Genomic DNA, 19,841 nt, shown 5'->3' on the forward strand with positions numbered 1-19,841 from the left:
CATTTTCTTTTTTCCTTTTCCTCTTGTTTTATCATTCCCCCTTTATTTCGTTCCCCCCTTTATTTCTCTTCCCCCCCTTCCTCCACAAAAAAGCCATACTAGCAATTTCAGTCATTTTATTTTGCACATTTTTTTCTTTTTTTTACTATCTTGTTAGTTTTTAAAAATTCCAGCTATTCTGTATATTTTAGTTGTTTTACCTTGACTGTTTTTGACCTTTTATTTTCAACCCAGTGTGGAATGCAAATTGAATACGAATGAAAGCAGAATATTTATTTCTATTGTCACTATTCAGGGACAGAACAAAGCAGGTGCTCGCCGTAATACCAGCTGTGTTATACTTGTTGTATATTTTGATATATAAGTTGCACGACCAGCTAAAATATAGAAACATCTGCGACTTCTCGTCCAGGAAATGTGGTATGGTCCAGCTAAAGCGTGGTGTCTGCAGGAGGAGGTCAGGATGTATGGTGTTCTACATGTATAACATGGTGTCTGCAGGAGGAGGTCAGGATGTATGGTGTCCTACATGTATAACATGGTGTCTGCAGGAGGAGGTCAGGATGTATGGTGTTCTACATGTATAACATGGTGTCTGCAGGAGGAGGTCAGGATGTATGGTGTCCTACATGTATAACATGGTGTCTGCAGGAGGAGGTCAGGATGTATGGTGTTCTACATGTATAACATGGTGTCTGCAGGAGGAGGTCAGGATGTATGGTGTCCTACATGTATAACATGGTGTCTGCAGGAGGAGGTCAGGATGTATGGTGTTCTACATGTATAACATGGTGTCTGCAGGAGGAGGTCAGGATGTATGGTGTTCTACATGTATAACATGGTGTCTGCAGGAGGAGGTCAGGATGTATGGTGTTCTACATGTATAACATGGTGTCTGCAGGAGGAGGTCAGGATGTATGGTGTTTCTACATGTATAACATGGTGTCTGCAGGAGGAGGTCAGGATGTATGGTGTTCTACATGTATAACATGGTGTCTGCAGGAGGAGATCAGGATGTATGGTGTTCTAAATGTATAACGTGGTGTCTGCAGGATGTATGGTATTGTATATCTATAACGTGGTGTCTGCAGGAGGAGGTCAGGATGTATGGTGGTCTACATGTATAACATGGTGTCTGCAGGATGTATGGTATTGTATATCTATAACGTGGCATCTGCAGGATGTATGGTATTGTATATGTATGACATGGTGTGTGCAGGATGTATGGTGTTCTACATGTATGACATGGTGTGTGCAGGATGTATGGTGTTCTACATGTATGACATGGTGTGTGCAGGATGTATGGTGTTCTACATGTATAACATGGTGTCTGCAGGATGTATGGTGTTCTACATGTATGACGTGGTGTGTGCAGGATGTATGGTGTTCTACATGTATGACATGGTGTGTGCAGGATGTATGGTGTCCTACATGTATGACATGGTGTCTGCAGGATGTATGGTGTCCTACATGTATGACATGGTGTGTGCAGGATGTATGGTGTCCTACATGTATGACATGGTGTCTGCAGGATGTATGGTGTCCTACATGTATGACATGGTGTGTGCAGGAGGTATGGTGTCCTACATGTATGGCGTGTGTGCAGGATGTATGGTGTCCTACATGTATGACATGGTGTCTGCAGGATGTATGGGTGTCCTACATGTATGACATGGTGTGTGCAGGAGGTATGGTGTCCTACATGTATGGGGTGTGTGCAGGATGTATGGTGTCCTACATGTATGACATGGTGTGTGCAGGAGGTATGGTGTGTCCTACATGTATGGCGTGTGTGCAGGAGGTATGGTGTCCTACATGTATGGCGTGTCTGCAGGATGTATGGTGTCCTACATGTATGACATGGTGTGTGCAGGAGGTATGGTGTCCTAACATGTATGGCGTTGTGTGCAGGAGGTATGGTGTCCTACATGTATGGCGTGTCTGCAGGATGTATGGTGTTCTACATGTATGACATGGTGTGTGCATGGAGGTATGGTGTCCTACATGTATGACATGGTTGTGTGCAGGATGTATGGTGTTCTACATGTATGACATGGTGTGTGCAGGAGGTATGGTGTCCTACATGTATGAAATGGTGTGTGCAGGAGGTATGGTGTCCTACATGTATGACATGGTGTGTGCAGGAGGTATGGTGTCCTACATGTATGGCGTGTGTGCAGGATGTATGGTGTCCTACATGTATGGTGTGTGCAGGAGGTATGGTGTCCTACATGTATGGCATGGTGTGTGCAGGATGTATGGTGTCCTACATGTATGACATGGTGTGTGCAGGAGGTATGGTGTCCTACATGTATGACATGGTGTGTGCAGGAGGTATGGTGCCCTACATGTATGGCGTGGTGTGTGCAGGATGTATGGTGTTCTACATGTATGGCATGGTGTGTGCAGGAGGTATGGTGTCCTACATGTATGGTGTGTGCAGGATGTATGGTGTCCTACATGTATGACATGGTGTGTGCAGGAGGAGGTCAGGAGGTATGGTGTCCCTACATGTATGACATGGGTGTGTGCAGGAGGAGGGTCAGGGAATGTATGGTGTCCTACATGTATGGTGTGTGCAGGATGTATGGTGTCCTACATGTATGACATGGTGTGTGCAGGAGGTATGGTGTCCTACATGTATGGCATGGTGTGTGCAGGAGGAGATTGAGACCCAGAAGCAGCAGCACGAGGCCAGGGTGATGTCCATCCGGACGAGGAGAAGCAGAAGACGGACAAGATGGCCGACGACTTGGACCAGAAGTGGCGTGACGCGCTGCGGTGCGGACTGGGGGGGGGGGGGGGGGGGGGGACCCTCCCTGGGGGGGGGGGGCGTGGACTCCTTGCCTCGCGCTCCGGGACGCCGCTCACACCGTCTGCTCTCCACAGGGGAGGAGGTGCGCCTGCTGAAGGAGGAGCTGACGGAGGAGTACGACGCCGACAAGCAGGCGGCGCTCACGCAGCTGTCGCAGCAGAAGGAGCTGGAGATGATGGCGGCCAGGGAGGGCTGGCAGAGGAAGGTGGAGGACCTGCTGGAGCAGGTGAGAGGAAGGTGGAGACCTGCTGGAGCAGGTGAGAGGGCTGGCAGAGGAAGGTGGAGGACCTGCTGGAGCAGGTGAGAGGGAGGTGGAGGACCTGCTGGAGCAGGTGAGAGGGAGGTGGAGGACCTGCTGGAGCAGGTGAGAGGGAGGTGGAGGAAGGTGGAGGACCTGCTGGAGCAGGTGGAGTGGACACCACTGCAGGAGTGGCCAGGAGTTCTCATCGGTGACCTTTGACCCCTCCTACCACTGGAGTCCAGTCTGACTGGCAGCTCTGCTGGATGTGGAGCTCCTTTTCTCTCTCTCCTTTTCTCTCTCTCCTTTTCTCTCTCCTATCCCTCTCTCTGTCTCTCTCTCTCTCTTTCCCTCTCTCTCTCTCTCTCTCTCTCGCTCTCTCTCTCTCTCTCTCTCTCTCTCTCTCTCTCCTTTTCTCTCTCCTATCCCTCTCTCTGTCTCTCTCTCTCTCTTTCCCTCTCTCTCTCTCTCTCTCTCTCTCTCTCTCTCTCTCTCTCTCTCTCTCTCTCTCTCTCTCTCTCTCTCTCCTTTTCTCTCTCCTATCCCTCTCTCTGTCTCTCTCTCTCTGTCTCTCCTTTTCTCTCTCCTATCCCTCTCTTTTTCCCTCTCTCTCTCTCTCTTCCTCTCTCTCCCTCTCTGTCACTCTCCCCCCCCCCCCCCCAGATGTGTGAATGTTTACCCCAGACCCCCCCACCATTCAGAACCAGTCAGTGTGTGCTAGCAGAGCAGGACGTCACTCCCCCTGCTGTCCTCTGCTCGTCATGACGTAGTTCCTTAGTGTTCCCTCCCCGGGTGCCCCCCCCCCCCCCCCCCCCCCCTCCAGCCCCGTCTCCCCCCCCCCCAGCCCCGTGACCCGCCACATCTGAGGAGGCTCCCTGGCTGGACGTTGAACCAGAGCCCCCCCAACCAAGACGCTATAATAACCCTCCTCCCCCCTCCTGCCAGGAAACGCTGGAGGCAAAGTGCACAATCATTAGTTTTGATGCAGAAGGAATCAAACTCACAACTTCTTTTGTATTCCTTTGATCCTGGCGAGATGCAGCCTTATGATGCTTTAATGTTTGATCCTCTTTAAATCCTCGTATAAATCGTATAAAACAATTCCAGAAAGATCGTCCCTCACTTACCATCGTTTTTCATTTGATTTCACAAGAGGAATCAACCACAGTAGGCCTAAATAAAGAACCCCCCCCCAACCCCCCCCCCCCATGCACTGCAGCTTCTATCTATTAATATTGATGTGTGTGCATCAGTGCCTTCACGTCAACGTGCTGCAGAAGCACATATATGAGACTCCAGGTATCAGCTCAGTGATGTGCCCCCCCCCCCCCCCGGCCTGTTTCTCTCTGGAAGCAGACGTTCTCCGTTCTCCGGCGCGTCGCAGATCAGAAGTGACATAAAGACTCTGCCGCCGCACATCAGCGTCATGACATCACCACATGGCTGTGTGTGTGTGTGTGTGTGTGTGTGTGTGTGTGTGTGTGTGTGTGTGTGTGTGTGTGTGTGTGTGTGTGTGTGTGTGTGTGTGTGTGTGTGTGTGTGTGTGTGTGGTGTGTGTGTGTGTGTGTGTGTGTGTGTGTGTGTGTGTGTGTGTGGTCAGGTGGCGTCCCCGGGCGCTGTCTCTTTAAACAGCGCTGGATGATGAGGTCAGGTGGAGGATAAAACTTTATTTGTTTTTTTTAAATCCACAACCGACGTCTGAACTATTTTTTTTTTTTTTTTTTTTATTCCACCTGACCCTCCGGTTGCTAATATTCTACTTCCACGGCGGCTAAATCCTGCTTGACGAGGGAATTTAAGAACCGGAGGAAGAGTGGAAGCAAAGGACCGGAGCCGGATGGCTACTCCAGTCCGGACACTCTCATGTTTTACCCCCTCCCCTGATATACCCCCCCTGATATACCCCCAATATCCCCTCCTGAAATCCCCCCTGATATCCCCCCCAAAATCCCCCCCTGATATCCCCCCAATATCCCCTCCTGATATCCCCCCTGATATCCCCCCCCCAAAATCCCCCCCCTGATATCCCCCCAATATCCCCTCCTGATATCCCCCCTGATATCCCCCCCCAAAATCCCCCCCTGATATCCCCCCAATATCCCCCCCTGATATCCCCCCAATATCCCCCGCCTGATATCCCCCCAATATCCCCTCCTGATATCCCCCCCTGATATCCCCCCAATATCCCCCCCTGATATCCCCCCCAATATCCCCTCCTGATATCCCCCCCTGATATCCCCCCCCCAAAATCCCCCCCTGATATCCCCCCCAATATCCCCCCCTGATATCCCCCCCTGATTACCCCCACCCAAAATCCCCCCCTGATATCCCCCCCTGATTACCCCCCCCCCCCAAAATCCCCCCCTGATATCCCCCCAATATCCCCCCCTGATATCCCCCCTGATTACCCCCCCCCAAAATCCCCCCCCCTGATATCCCCCCCTGATATCCCCCCCCCCCCTGATACCCCCCCCTGATATCCCCCCCCAATATCCCCCCCGATACCCCCCCCTCCCTGATATCCCCCCGATCCACCGCAAAACAAAACGGTGGACGAGGCCGACTGTCATTTGGCTGCTGTCGCTCTTGTTGGCTCGTCGAGACGAGAGAGTGTGTGTGTGTGTGTGTGTGTGTGTGTGTGTGTGTGTGTGTGTGTGTGTGTGTGTGTGTGTGTGTGTGTGTGTGTGTGTGTGTGTGTGTGTGTCGCCACCAGTGGGAAGTTGTTGAAACTGAATCAGAGAGGAAGACAGACGGAGAGAACAAACCAAACAAAGAGAACGACAGTGTTTTCCAGCGTTGGCCTAATTAGAGCAGTGTGGTGGGGATGTGGCGGAGGAGTGTGACCCCCCCCCCCCCCCCCCCCTCCGCCCCCCCCCCCGGACTGACGGTCCCTCTCCTCCTCAGATCTCACTACTGAAACAGTCCCTGGAGCTGCAGTTGTCTCAGTCCCCAGTCGGCCCTGCAGCAGCTGCAGTCTCAGTTCAGCCAGGAGAGGGAGCTGCTGAGTCAGCAACTGAAAGGTGAGGCCTGGCGGGCGCTGTCATGTGACCACGCCTCCTGTTCACGACTCTACAATGTGGGAGGAGCTTGTGGGAGGAGCTCCTCCGTCTGAACAACCATCATTTAAAATCAAACAAACAGCCACACGGCTCAAACCTCCGGAAGTGAAGGGTGCAGCACTTTAAGAAAGGTGGAGAACGTCCGGCCAGCAGAGGTGGAGATGTTTTTGGGATGGTTGCGTTACGTTAAATCTAAAATAAGAACCAGAATGTAAGAAGGTGCATCAGTAGAGATTAAATAATAATGAGACAGTTTTTATTCATCAGCACCTTCCAGGACACCCAAGGTCACCGTACACAACCGACATGTTCAAAGACATTTAAAAGATTAAAACAAACAACATGCGTGTAACATTTTTCAGTTGAACTGACATTGTTGAACATGAATATAAAAGATGAGTTTTAAGATGGGGTTTAAGTGTCTCGGGATTGAATATCTCAGATGTGCTATTGTATATTATTTGTACGGACAGAATTGAGATAGATCATGAAGAGAATGGGACCCAGGACGGAGCCCTGTGGTACACCATAGGACAGCCCATTGGAACTTCATAGAATAGAAGAGAGCTTTATTCCTCCCCAGGGGGAAACACAAACTTACAACAGCTCAAGATAAAAAGGTGCAGAACTTATAAAATTAAGGAATTAAAATGTATAAACATATGTAAATATCTAACAAGAGCAAAAAGAGCACAAAAACTAGAATAAGTAACCGGAAGTCCTTCCTCCCTACAGCTGTTAGGATGTTTAACAACTCTGTACATGTCCTACATGTACCTTACACCTGCACTGAGTTCATGTCCTACATGGACCTTACACCTGCACTGAGTACATGTCCTACATGGACCTTACACCTGCACTGAGTTCATGTCCTACATGGACCTTACACCTGCACTGAGTTCATGTCCTGTGTACATCAAATTCTGTGTGTGTGTGTGTGTGTGTGTGTGTGTGTGTGTGTGTGTGTGTGTGTGTGTGTGTGTGTGTGTGTGTGTGTGTGTGTGTGTGTGTGTGTGTGTGGTGTGTGTGTGTGTGTGTGTGTGTGTGTGTGTGTGTGTGTGTGTGTGTGTGCAGAGCTGCAGCGGGAGCACCAGAGGAGGGAGCACCGGCTGCAGGAGGCCCACTGCTGCGCCCTGAGCACCATGGAGGAGGCGCGGCAGCACCAGATCCGAGTACGACTCACACGGAACACACAGAAACAAAACAACTCAACACAAGTTTACGTTCCGTCTCACTCATTACTCATTTTTTGTCCTTGTGTCGCGTCGTCAACAACAACAATGCAGCATTTCCCATCATTAGTGAACTCCTGCACACCAGAATGGCTTTATGATTGTTAGCTTTATGCTAACCACGCCGTTCGCTGGAGTTCCTCTGATATGATTGTTAGCTTTATGCTAACCACGCCGTTCGCTGGAGTTCCTCTGATATGATTGTTAGCTTTATGCTAACCACGCTGTTCGCTGGAGTTCATCTGATATGATTGTTAGCTTTTACTGTAGCCACGCCGTTCGCTGGAGTTCCTCTGATATGATTGTTAGCTTTTACTGTAGCCACGCCGTTCGCTGGAGTTCCTCTGATATGATTGTTAGCTTTATGCTAACCACGCTGTTCGCTGGAGTTCCTCTGATATGATTGTTAGCTTTATGCTAACCACGCTGTTCGCTGGAGTTCCTCTGATATGATTGTTAGCTTTTACTGTAGCCACGCCGTTCGCTGGAGTTCATCTGATATGATTGTTAGCTTTTACTGTAGCCACGCCGTTCGCTGGAGTTCATCTGATATGATTGTTAGCTTTTACTGTAGCCACGCTGTTCGCTGGAGTTCATCTGATATGATTGTTAGCTTTATGCTAACGACGCCGTTCGCTGGAGTTCATCTGATATGATTGTTAGCTTTTACTGTAGCCACGCTGTTCGCTGGAGTTCCTCTGATATGATTGTTAGCTTTATGCTAACCACGCCGTTCGCTGGAGTTCCTCTGATATGATTGTTAGCTTTTACTGTAGCCACGCCGTTCGCTGGAGTTCATCTGATATGATTGTTAGCTTTTACTGTAGCCACGCCGTTCGCTGGAGTTCATCTGATATGATTGTTAGCTTTATGCTAACCACGCCGTTCGCTGGAGTTCCTCTGATATGATTGTTAGCTTTTACTGTAGCCACGCTGTTCGCTGGAGTTCCTCTGATATGATTGTTAGCTTTTACTGTAGCCACGCCGTTCGCTGGAGTTCATCTGATATGATTGTTAGCTTTTACTGTAGCCACGCTGTTCGCTGGAGTTCCTCTGATATGATTGTTAGCTTTATGCTAACCACGCTGTTCGCTGGAGTTCCTCTGATATGATTGTTAGCTTTATGCTAACCACGCTGTTCGCTGGAGTTCCTCTGATATGATTGTTAGCTTTTACTGTAGCCACGCTGTTCGCTGGAGTTCATCTGATATGATTGTTAGCTTTATGCTAACGACGCCGTTCGCTGGAGTTCATCTGATATGATTGTTAGCTTTTACTGTAGCCACGCTGTTCGCTGGAGTTCCTCTGATATGATTGTTAGCTTTATGCTAACCACGCCGTTCGCTGGAGTTCCTCTGATATGATTGTTAGCTTTTACTGTAGCCACGCCGTTCGCTGGAGTTCATCTGATATGATTGTTAGCTTTTACTGTAGCCACGCCGTTCGCTGGAGTTCATCTGATATGATTGTTAGCTTTATGCTAACCACGCCGTTCGCTGGAGTTCCTCTGATATGATTGTTAGCTTTTACTGTAGCCACGCTGTTCGCTGGAGTTCCTCTGATATGATTGTTAGCTTTTACTGTAGCCACGCCGTTCGCTGGAGTTCATCTGATATGATTGTTAGCTTTTACTGTAGCCACGCTGTTCGCTGGAGTTCATCTGATATGATTGTTAGCTTTATGCTAACGATGCCATTCACTGGAGTTCATCTGATATGATTGTTAGCTTTTACTGTAGCCACGCCGTTCGCTGGAGTTCCTCTGATATGATTGTTAGCTTTATGCTAACAGCGTTGTGTTGAGGTATGGTCAGGCGTCAGTAACGGTCAGCTGTGTGGAACAGGCCCTGGAGGAGCGTCTGAAGCAGGAGCAGAGGGAGGAGGTGCACGCCCTGAAGGAGGCGCACAGGAGGACCCTGGACATCCTCCGCCAGCAGTCGGACCAGGAGCTGCAGACGCTGCGCTTCGAGCTGGAGGACGAGGGCAAGGCCAAGCTGGGTAGACCACACCGCGCCCACGACGGCGTTTTCATGTCTTCCTCCAAAAATTATATTCGTAGATTTGTGTGTTTGGAAATAGCCGTCAAAAATAGCCATTTGCAGCACTTAAAGACTATTTTAACAAACATTATCTCATATTCTTTTGTTATTTTTTCATAATTTGAGAATGGCATGATATGGGTCATTGCTATCGTTCCCACCTAAAAATCATTTCCATAAATTCCTTCGTTTGTAAATGGCGGCCATTTTTATGCTGAATTTGGCAATTAGCAGAACTTAAAGGCTATTTTAACCCTCTGGGGCCGATTGACGCTCTGCAGCGTCAAAATCACATGACCGTTTGAAAAGGCAGTAGCGTCACAGCATAGCGTCATCTGGTCCAGTGTTTCAATCCGTGTCGAAAGTGCAGATATAAAACTACAAGCTCGTTTTTAAATGATGTTGATCGCCCAAATAAAAGCGGAGATATGAGGAAAACTGTGTCCGTGTTTTTCCGCGACATTTTAGTGCGTCAGGTGCAGAAGAGCGGTCAGGAGTGAAAGTGAAAGTAACGGAGCAGCAAAAAAAAACAACACTTGTAATGTGCCAGTATACCTTTCACTCATTGGCTGAGAAGAAGAGCCCATGTCCAATCAAAAGTTTCCATAGTGGGAGGTGTCATTTTGTTTAGTTCACCCGTGAAAAAGTAAACAGAGAGACGGAGACAGAGAGAGTGAGTTGAGATTTATATCAGAGAAAAAGCGACTATTATCATGATTTGACCATGTAGTGAGTGTGTAGTGAGTGTGTAGTTAGTGTGTAGTTAGTGTGTAGTTAGTGTGTAGTGAGTGAGATTAGAGTGTTTTTTAGTTTCAAGTGAACTCTTTTTTTTTCTCCTATCAAAACAATGACGTCTTATGAACGTCAATCAGGCGCTCCGACTTTTTTTTTTTTTTGAAGGAGCAGAGCATCGAGTCTGACACTGAGTGTGAGAGTGATTCTGATGGCAATATTGAACACCTCAGCTTGTTTTTGTTAGAGGGGAGTGAGGTGTCCCCCAGACCAGGAGACGTGTCCCCCACCCCTGTCCCCATCATTCCAGCTCCACCACAACAGCCAAAGGCTAAAATGTAAACATTGCCTGCAGGAACACAAGAAAAGGAAAAACACTCCATGGAAATGCCATGTGTGACGTGTCCCTCTGTGTTGTGTTGGACACAATCTGTTTTTTTGAGTGGCACAAATCATTTGTCTTCACCTGACATTATATGTGTGACCTTTTGTAAATAGTTTTACAAAAACGCCTGAGGCAGTGCTTCTATTTCACTGTAAATATCTGTATATAATTGTTTTTTCAGTCCTGTTTTGATACATTTTAGTTAATTATAGTTTAGATTTACTTTACAAGTAAACAAAATGATTCGTTAACCATGTCTGTGAATTTTATAGTCAATAAATCTATGTTTTTACCACCCGAATTTGTAATTTTATGGTGTTTTTAGATCCACTGTTTTAATACAGTATGCCAAAGTGATGAAAATACTTCAGAAATGCATTTATGAGGTTGTCCTGAACAAAATGACACCAAAAAAGGCAAGGTTTAAGGATTTTATATCTGAGATATAAAGGAAAAATCAATTGTAGTGAAAAACGGCACAAAATGCTTCAGGCCCCAGAGGGTTAACAAAAATTGTCAAATAATTTGTTTTCTAATTTGACAAGGGCATAATATGTGTGACTGTCATTGTTAGTGTCCCAAAATTGTTTTCGTATATTTCTTTTTTTGTAAATGGCGGCCATTTTTATACTGAAATTAGCAGTTTGCAGCACTTAAAGGCTATTTTAACAAAAATTGTTTCTTTTTTTTATAATTTGAGAAGGGCATAATATGGGTCATTGCTATTGTTCCCACCTAAAAATTATTTTCATAAAGTCCTTCGTTTGTAAATGGCGGCCATTTTTATGCTGAAAATGGCCATTTTCTTGGGCCCCCTGATGCAGTTGTTTCTTCCTGTCGTCAGGGTAGAAGTGAATTGTTCCATCACGTCTTGATCCAAACGTACCACATATATAAAACAAGTGCATTATGACCAGTGTGTATACTATGGAAGTTCCCGTGGACCCCCGGTCCTACGTTGTTTGCCAGTGTGTATACTATGGAAGTTCCCGTGGACCCCCGGTCCTACGTTGTTTGCCAGTGTGTATACTATGGAAGTTCCCGTGGACCCCCGGTCCTACGTTGTTTGCCAGTGTGTATACTATGGAAGTTCCCGTGGACCCCCGGTCCTACGTTGTTTGCCAGTGTGTATACTATAGAAGTTCCAGTGGACCCCCGGTCCTACGTTGTTTGCCAGTGTGTATATTATGGAAGTTCCCGTGGACCCCCGGTCCTACGTTGTTTGCCAGTGTGTATACTATGGAAGTTCCCGTGGACCCCCGGTCCTACGTTGTTTGCCAGTGTGTATACTATGGAAGTTCCCGTGGACCCCCGGTCCTACGTTGTTTGCCAGTGTGTATACTATGGAAGTTCCCGTGGACCCCCGGTCCTACGATGTTTGCCAGTGTGTATACTATGGAAGTTCCCGTGGACCCCCGGTCCTACGTTGTTTGCCAGTGTGTATACTATGGAAGTTCCCGTGGACCCCCGGTCCTACGTTGTTTGCCAGTGTGTATACTCTGGAAGTTCCCGTGGACCCCCGGTCCTACGTTGTTTGCCAGTGTGTATACTATAGAAGTTCCAGTGGACCCCCGGTCCTACGTTGTTTGCCAGTGTGTATATTATGGAAGTTCCCGTGGACCCCCGGTCCTACGTTGTTTGCCAGTGTGTATACTATGGAAGTTCCAGTGGACCCCCGGTCCTACGTTGTTTGCCAGTGTGTATACTATGGAAGTTCCCGTGGACCCCCGGTCCTACGTTGTTTGCCAGTGTGTATACTATGGAAGTTCCCGTGGACCCCCGGTCCTACGTTGTTTGCCAGTGTGTATACTATGGAAGTTCCCGTGGACCCCCGGTCCTACGATGTTTGCCAGTGTGTATACTATGGAAGTTCCCGTGGACCCCCGGTCCTACGTTGTTTGCCAGTGTGTATACTATGGAAGTTCCCGTGGACCCCCGGTCCTACGATGTTTGCCAGTGTAGTGACGACGTTCCTCCGCCAGCTTCCCTGCGGGCGGAGCTCAACCACCTCCACGCCTCGGCCATCGAGCACCTGAAGCAGATCCACCTCAAAGAACACACGGCGGCCAAGAGGGAGCTGGAGAACGCCATGGAGCACAGCCACAAGCAGGTCCTCCACCCCCCCCCCCTCCCCCCCGATCCGTGTGGGCCGGCCATTCATCCTGTTTTTGTCTTTTCGATTGAAGGAGCAGGAGCTGCTGGTGCGAATCTCCGACCTGCAGACGGAGGTGTGCTCCCGCTGCAACCGCATCACCGACCTGGACCACGAGATCCACTCGCTGAACGAGACCATCGACACGCTGACCCGGGAGCTGGAGCTCAAGGGCAAGGAGGTGCTGCGGGTCCGCAGCGAAGCCAACCACCAGATCAGGTAGGACGCCAGCGCTCTGAGAGGACCGTCGCCTCCAGTCGACCTCCTGTGACCACTTCCTGACCCTAACGCTGCCTTTATTCACTAGGTCTGTCTGTCTCTGCTGCAGAGCCCACGAGCAAGACCTGGCCAAGAGACACGAGCGTGAGCTGGGCGAGCTGAGCGTGGTGCACCACCGGGAGACGCAGATCATCCTGGCCGACTTCAACAAGGCGCAGGAAGTCCTGAAGGACAAGATCTCCGCCCTGCAGATACTGTGAGTCCACGCTCGGCGGCTCGGGGGCCCGGTGGCCCCGCCCCCCACCAGCCCCGCCCCCACCAGCCCCGCCCCCACCAGCCTGACGCTTGTGTTGTGTTCCAGGTTGGAAGGCACGGAGGAGAAGCTGAGGAACCGAGAGTCTCGTCCAGAAGACCTGCACGTCATCGCCGAGCTCAGGGAGATGGTCACTGAGCGAGAGGCGCTGGTCAAGAAGCTGGTGGTGGGTTGACTGGGGGGGGGGGGCGGTGGGGGGGGGGGGGGGACTCGCCTGCATATTCACTATTTCATCTTCTTTCATGAACTTTTCAGGACGACAAGAAGTTTTACCAGCTGGAGCTGGTGAACAGAGAGACGGGATTCAATAAAGTCTTCAACTCCAGTGCCAACGTCGGCGTCATCAACCCTCTCATCAAGGTGAGCAGCTCTGCTATATATATATATATATATATATATATATATATATATATATATATTCTGCTATAAGGCCAATATACTCACCCTCTCATCAAGGTGAGCAGCTTCTGATATATATATATATATATATATATATATATATTCTGCTATAAGGCCAATATACTCACCCTCTCATCAAGGTGAGCAGCTTCTGATATATATATATATATATATATATATATATATATATATATATATATATATATATATATATATATATATATATTCTGCTATAAGGCCAATATACTCACCCTCTCATCAAGGTGAGGAGCTCATTCTGATATATATATATATATATATATATATATATATATATATATATATATATATATATATATATATATATATATATAAGGTATAAGGTATAGCCTAGTGTCGTCCACATAGCAGTGAAATTGTATATTGTGTTTATGGAAGATATGATCACGTGGGAGGAGATAGATAAAGAAGATGGGACCGAGGACTGAGCCCTGTGGGATGCCGGAGGAGAATGGCATGTTTGAATAGAGATAAAAAACCTTTTGTATAATTTGATGCGTTTAGATTCTCAACATATTTGAATTGTACTTGAATTTAAAAAGTTATTGATCTGGGAGGAATGTTGGAAACAGGCCAAATATGATATTTCATTATCGTCCAGGTCGTCCTGAACGAGCGTTTACTCCTTTAATGGTGGTTATTACCCCCCCCCTCCCCCCCCCCCCCCGGAATACGTCACGGTGTCGACTTCTAAGCCATTGAAGTTAATGTGCAACATTTCCCTTCATCCGCCCGGAGAAAGACTCCGTTCTGTATATCTCAGTGTGTGCCTGCAGGTTCTCAACCCCCCCAACACCCCCAACCCCCCCCCCACAACCCCCCCCTCCCCCCAACACCCCCCTCTCCCCACAACCCCCCCTCCCCACAACCCCCCCGCAGCAAAATATAATCAATCAGAGTTTTTTACGGCGCTGATAAAAAGTGAGCCGCAACTCGCTGAGGAAACGCTTCATCATCCAAACACACACACACACACACACACACACACACACACACACAGTTAACCAGCTTTGTTTACAGCTGCCAGATGAAGATATTGATTATTATTGGCAGTAATCAGATGAATCCCAGCGTCTGTGTTCTACTTTCTACAGCAGCTCTGAGGGTAGGGTTAGTACTGCTGGAGGTACTTCTTCTTCTTCTTCTTCTTCTGCTTCTTCTTCTTCTTCTGCTTCTTCTTCTTCTTCTTCTTCTTCTCCTTCTTCTGCTTCTTCTTCTTCTTCTGCTTCTTCTTCTTCTCCTTCTTCTTCTCCTTCTTCTTCTTCTTCTTCTCCTTCTTCTTCTTCTTCTTCTTCTTCTTCTTCTGCTTCTTCTTCGTCACGTCTCCATTCTTCTCAGTGACTCAGTGACTCAGTGACTCAGTGAGTCAGTGAGTCTCCCAGGCTCGGTGTGTGAACACATCAATCACCACCAGTCACTCCAAACAATACGCTTTGATTTCACCATCATCATATCAGTTCATCATCATCATCCTCCTCCTCCTCTCCTCCTCTTCCTCCTCCTCTCCTCCTCCTCCCTCCCTCTCCTCCTCTCCTCCTCTCCTCTTCCTCCCCCTCCTCCTCCTCTCTTCTTCCTCCTCCTCCTCCTCTCTTCCTCCTCTTCCTCCTCCTCCTCCTGCTCCTCCTCCTCCTCCTCTCTTCCTCCTCTCTTCTTCCTCCTCCTCTCTTCCTCCTCCTCCTCCTCCTCCTCCTCCTCCTCCTCCTCTTCCTCCTCCTCCTCCTCCTCCTCCTCCTCCTCCCTCCCTCCTCCTCTCCTCCTCTCCTCTTCCTCCCCCTCCTCCTCCTCTCTTCTTCCTCCTCCTCCTCTCCTCTTCCTCCCCCTCCTCCTCCTCCTCCTCCTCCTCCTCCTCTTCCTCCTCCTCCTCCTCATCCTCCTCCTGCTCCTCCTCCTCCTGCTCTTCCTCCTCCTCCTCCTCCTCTTCCTCCTCCTCCTCCTCCTCCTCCTCCTCCTCCTCCTCTTCCTTCTCCTCCTGCTCCTCCTCCTCCTGCTCTTCCTCCTCCTCCTCCTCATCCTCCTCCTGCTCTTCCTCCTCCTCCTCCTCCTCCTCCTCCTCCTCCTCCTCCTCCTCCTCCTCCTCCTCCTCCTCCTGTTAGGTAACACCCATCATTTGTCGGATGGAGGATATTTAGAGTAACACTTCACTTTTAAAGGATGTGAGTCTTCAGTAGCGAGGGGGGGTGAACTTGAAGGTGATGGACGGTGGTCTCCTCTACCCCCCCCCCCCCCCCCGGCCCCCCCTGTGTGTGTCAATAGTCCCAATGGGAGGGGGCTCCAGCAGCTTCCCGAGCCACTCGGCTCTGCACTTCGTCCTGAGCCATGGAGGGGGGCCCCGGGAGGCGGAGGAGCGGGGCCCCCCCCACTCCCTCCTCCACCGCTCCCTCCCCCGACTCAGGAAGGCCCTGCCCCTGTTCAGCTCCCTCCCTCCCCTCCGCCTCCCCCAGCGGCCCCCTCCTCCCCCCCCTCCTCCCTCTCCTCACCCTCAGGAAACCCCGCTGCAGCTTCAGTGCCTTGCCAACTTGAGGAGGTGAGAAACCACCCCCCCCCCCCCCCCCCCGTGACGTCTGCTGCCTCCACTGCCCCCTCACCTCACCTATTGACGATGGATCCACAATCACCGTTTGCTTCTCACAGTACAAATAGTCTTACTAAATAAAGCAAACACACAAGGAGCTTCCTCGGCGGTGAAAGACGTGGAAACGCAGAAACGCCTCCTCTGAAGCCACTTTGACCATCTCATGAAGTGCAAACTGACGTGTAAAAAGACAAGACAAGACAAGACAAGACAAGACAAGACACACCCCAGGCCTCACCCAAAGGATCAGAAATGGAAATGCACCTGGATTGTCACCGTCCTGCATGTTCTGGATTGATTCACCTGATTGAAATGATGGAGTCACACATCGGCTTTGAATGGGGCGTGTGTGTGTGTGTGTGTGTGTGTGTGTGTGTGTGTGTGTGTGTGTGTGTGTGTGTGTGTGTGTGTGTGTGTGTGTTGTGTGTGTGTGTGTGTGTGTGTGTGTGTGTGTGTGTGTGTGTGTGTGTGTGTGTGTGTGTGTGTGTGTGTGTGTGTGTGTGTGTCTATTTAAAGGTACCACATGTAATATTTGAGTTCCAGCTTGAAGCAGTGAGCCAGAGGAACTTAGACTGAAACTTTCAAGTTCTTCTTTGTCGTGCAGTATACGTGATTAAAACGTCTGTATTTTGACAAAACCACACGTTTACCACAGGAAAATGACAAAAAGCTCAACATGAAGCCAATTTCCATGGTGAGAGAAAGAAATCCATGTTTCTCCACCCTGACAGGGTCTCTGAGGCTAGAAATGTGTTCCGTGACACTGCTGCTCAAATATTCTGTGACTCACAACTGCCACCTAGTGGACAACAGTGGCAGTGCATTACATATTAGTGTGGTACCTTTTAATGTCTGGTTCAAGTCCAGCTCCTCTGTTTGCTGATGTGTTGGACGTCAAACTGCTTCCCACTGAGCACTGGATCTCTTCAGTCACTCCACAAAACAATCTTTTGACGTGTCGTCTTGTGTATTTCAATGTCTTTTCTCTCCTCTCGTTGTCATTTTACAAACCCGGTGTCTCTCTCTCTCTCTCTCTCTCTCTCTCTCTCTTCCTGCAGCCTTCCTGAAGGCAGCGCCGCCACGCCGTCAGACCCGAGTGGGGTGGAGGCGGGACAAAGCAGAACTACAAAAGAAGAGGAACTGAACGCTCAGTACTTCACTTTTTGACCGGCGGCTGGGGGGAGGGGGGGGGGGGGGGGGGGGGGGAATAATAACCAACAACAACATCCCAATTCTGTCAACAATGCAACAACAAAAACAAGAAGTACTGGGACAGAGAGCTAAAGTTGGACAGCGATCAAACTCCAGGTGTTTGGAGAGTCCTGAATATCAGATCATTTCCACCGAGGGCTTCCGAGGCGTCATGCTCGAATTCTTCTGCTGTTTTTTCAGTCATTTCATGTCGAATATACAACTTTAAAAAGATGAATGTCGCTTCACACCATAACATAGTTTGGTTAAGTTACCAGCGTCATTAAACTTGTTTATTTTTCGAATAAGTTCAGTGATTTATTAATTTTTTCCCAGTCAGATGGTGAAGAGACCCACAGTGAGGCTGGCTTGAGCTTCTCAGATTATAATCTGACTTGACTCTACTGAAAGCAGTGACTTATGCAAGGTTTGATCTGAAATCTTGGAGAAATGAGGGATTCCACGTGGAATGACCCGGTGTGATCACCTGTGCTGATGTTTGGAGGAGTATTTGAAGTTCCATGTGTCTTACGGGCTGCTTCTGAGCTCTCAGCCAGGATTACTGCCTTGATACCCGCCTTTTAGTCTTTCATAGTGTTGCTCCATTTGCATTCAGTGCATTGAAACCTGGCTTTGAGGGGAGAAAAAAACAAAGGTTGTGTGAATGCTGAAGGCAGTCACACATTAGTGATCCAAATCTTTATTAATATCATTATTCTGACATCTTTGCCACTATATCTCCTGCAATCTTGAACCGATTTGAACCGTTCAAATATCAAAACGTGCAGCTTGTTCATGAGATAATTGCTATGTTGTGTGCTTTTTATGTCTTTAACTGTTACAAATAAATCACCAAAAATTGCCCCATACAAACGGGTGAGAGAGGTACCTCTGAGATCAAAGCAGGACAAAACCTTTGATCTTAGCATCTCCCTGGGAAAAGACTCAATATCAATGGAGACGGGGAGATCAGCTTTATTCAACCTTCAGCATTCACACTTGCATTTTCTTCTGGAAATGCAAACCTCTAGTTCTGGTTGTTTGTTTGTTTGTTTGTTTTTTGGCCTCTACTGTAACCATAACGTACAGGACACCAGCAAAGAGACTAACTTTAGCTTGCTGTCCCCCGTGTTTGGACTGTGTACATACAGTATCTGGAAGTTTCTAAGCAAGTGAAGTGAAGTGGGGGTGCGCTTGATTTACCTTTTTCCTCAAACTGAAGCCGAATCAAGCGCCCCCCCCCATCCCTTAATATTTTTATTATTCCAGTATTTATAACGTATGATGCTACTGTTTTTCTACGGTCTGGTTGTGATGCGGAGACGTCAAGAGCAGGAGTCCCGTCTCCGACGTTCATCTTTTTTTTTCTTCCCTTTTTTCAAAAGCCAAGGAGAGTTTTGTCAAGTTGTCTGCGACGGGACTCTTCTCCGGCAAGAGAAAGGCAGACCATAGAGCATGTGAAAACAGAAAAAAAGAAAACACACTTATCATGATGCTGCTGTCGCTCACTTGAAATCCTCATATCTCCAGTTTTCGCCGTGCTGTTTTGTTTTGTTTTGTTTTGTTTTTTAAATACTTGAAAGTTTACAAGGTTCTCGTGCCGAAGTCCGTTCAAGTAATCTGTACAGTTTCCAAGCTGCATGGTCGTGGTTTGTCACTTTCGGCGACACATCTCAGCTCTCGTCTTCCATACGAAGAGACTCCAGGTTTCAGCTCTTCAGGAAAGGTTTCTTTGGACTTGCCGCCGGTAATGAGATTTCTCTGGCTTGTTTTGACATCTCCGGGTTTTTCTTCTTCCCCTCATGGTGGAATATTTGATTCCAGCTCTCTTTAAGTCTCTCGCCGGGCTCAAAGGCTTTCCCGCCGCCTTTCTTGTGAAGGCCTCGGAGAGCGCCTCAGATCTCGGGATGATGACAGAACAGAACAGAGCTTGTCAGCCGCAAACTGTTTACATTTTATTATTGCACATCCGTGACAATCGACGGTGTCTGAAAGTTCACGTTTTTTTCAGAAATACAGTAAATAATGTGGCCAATTTAAAGAGTTTTAGCTTGATTGTTATTATTATTAACATACTCTTAGAATAATCCAATTTAGTTGTGCAAATACCTTTTGGCATTGGCTTGACATTAATCGAATTAAAACTAGTGAAAATAAATTTTTGACTTTTACCTGACCTTCACCTTTGACCTGACCGATCCAAAGGTTTAATCGATTGGTCCTTGGATGGTGACAAATCATCCCAGAAAATTTCATGCAATCTGGTCAATAGCTGTTGCGAAAAAACTTGGTAAAATACATACAAACTGATAAATAAACTAGATCTACACTCGGTAGAGCGCATACTGACTCACCGGCGCCACATTTGTTTGCAGAACCGAGTTAGCATCAATAGCATAGGTATGTCGGGAAGCAACATCACTTTGTGAAACGCTGAGCAGGGAGCAACAGACGCTG

The 19,841-nt window shown here is 48.2% G+C and overlaps 1 protein-coding gene across 1 annotated transcript in view; it reads left to right on the forward strand.

The window, feature by feature from the left end:
* LOC308147544 (protein FAM184A-like) overlaps nucleotides 1-17,300 on the forward strand; it is a gene marked incomplete at its 5' end in the record, with an annotated part of 40,898 nt that extends 23,598 nt beyond the window's left edge. The window contains 14 exon segments of the mRNA XM_080519756.1: nucleotides 2,661-2,712; nucleotides 2,715-2,779; nucleotide 2,781; nucleotides 2,890-3,041; nucleotides 5,958-6,002; nucleotides 6,004-6,073; nucleotides 7,187-7,284; nucleotides 9,188-9,341; nucleotides 12,482-12,609; nucleotides 12,686-12,870; nucleotides 12,980-13,126; nucleotides 13,232-13,349; nucleotides 13,439-13,543; nucleotides 17,252-17,300. Coding sequence (XP_080375882.1) covers nucleotides 2,661-2,712; nucleotides 2,715-2,779; nucleotide 2,781; nucleotides 2,890-3,041; nucleotides 5,958-6,002; nucleotides 6,004-6,073; nucleotides 7,187-7,284; nucleotides 9,188-9,341; nucleotides 12,482-12,609; nucleotides 12,686-12,870; nucleotides 12,980-13,126; nucleotides 13,232-13,349; nucleotides 13,439-13,543; nucleotides 17,252-17,260 — 1,329 coding nt within the window. The 3' untranslated portion in view covers nucleotides 17,261-17,300.
* Nucleotides 17,301-19,841: the final 2,541 nt, after the last annotated feature.

This window comes from Blennius ocellaris (assembly GCF_963422515.1).
Source record: "Blennius ocellaris genome assembly, chromosome: 24".
In the NCBI taxonomy this organism is placed as follows: domain Eukaryota; kingdom Metazoa; phylum Chordata; class Actinopteri; order Blenniiformes; family Blenniidae; genus Blennius; species Blennius ocellaris.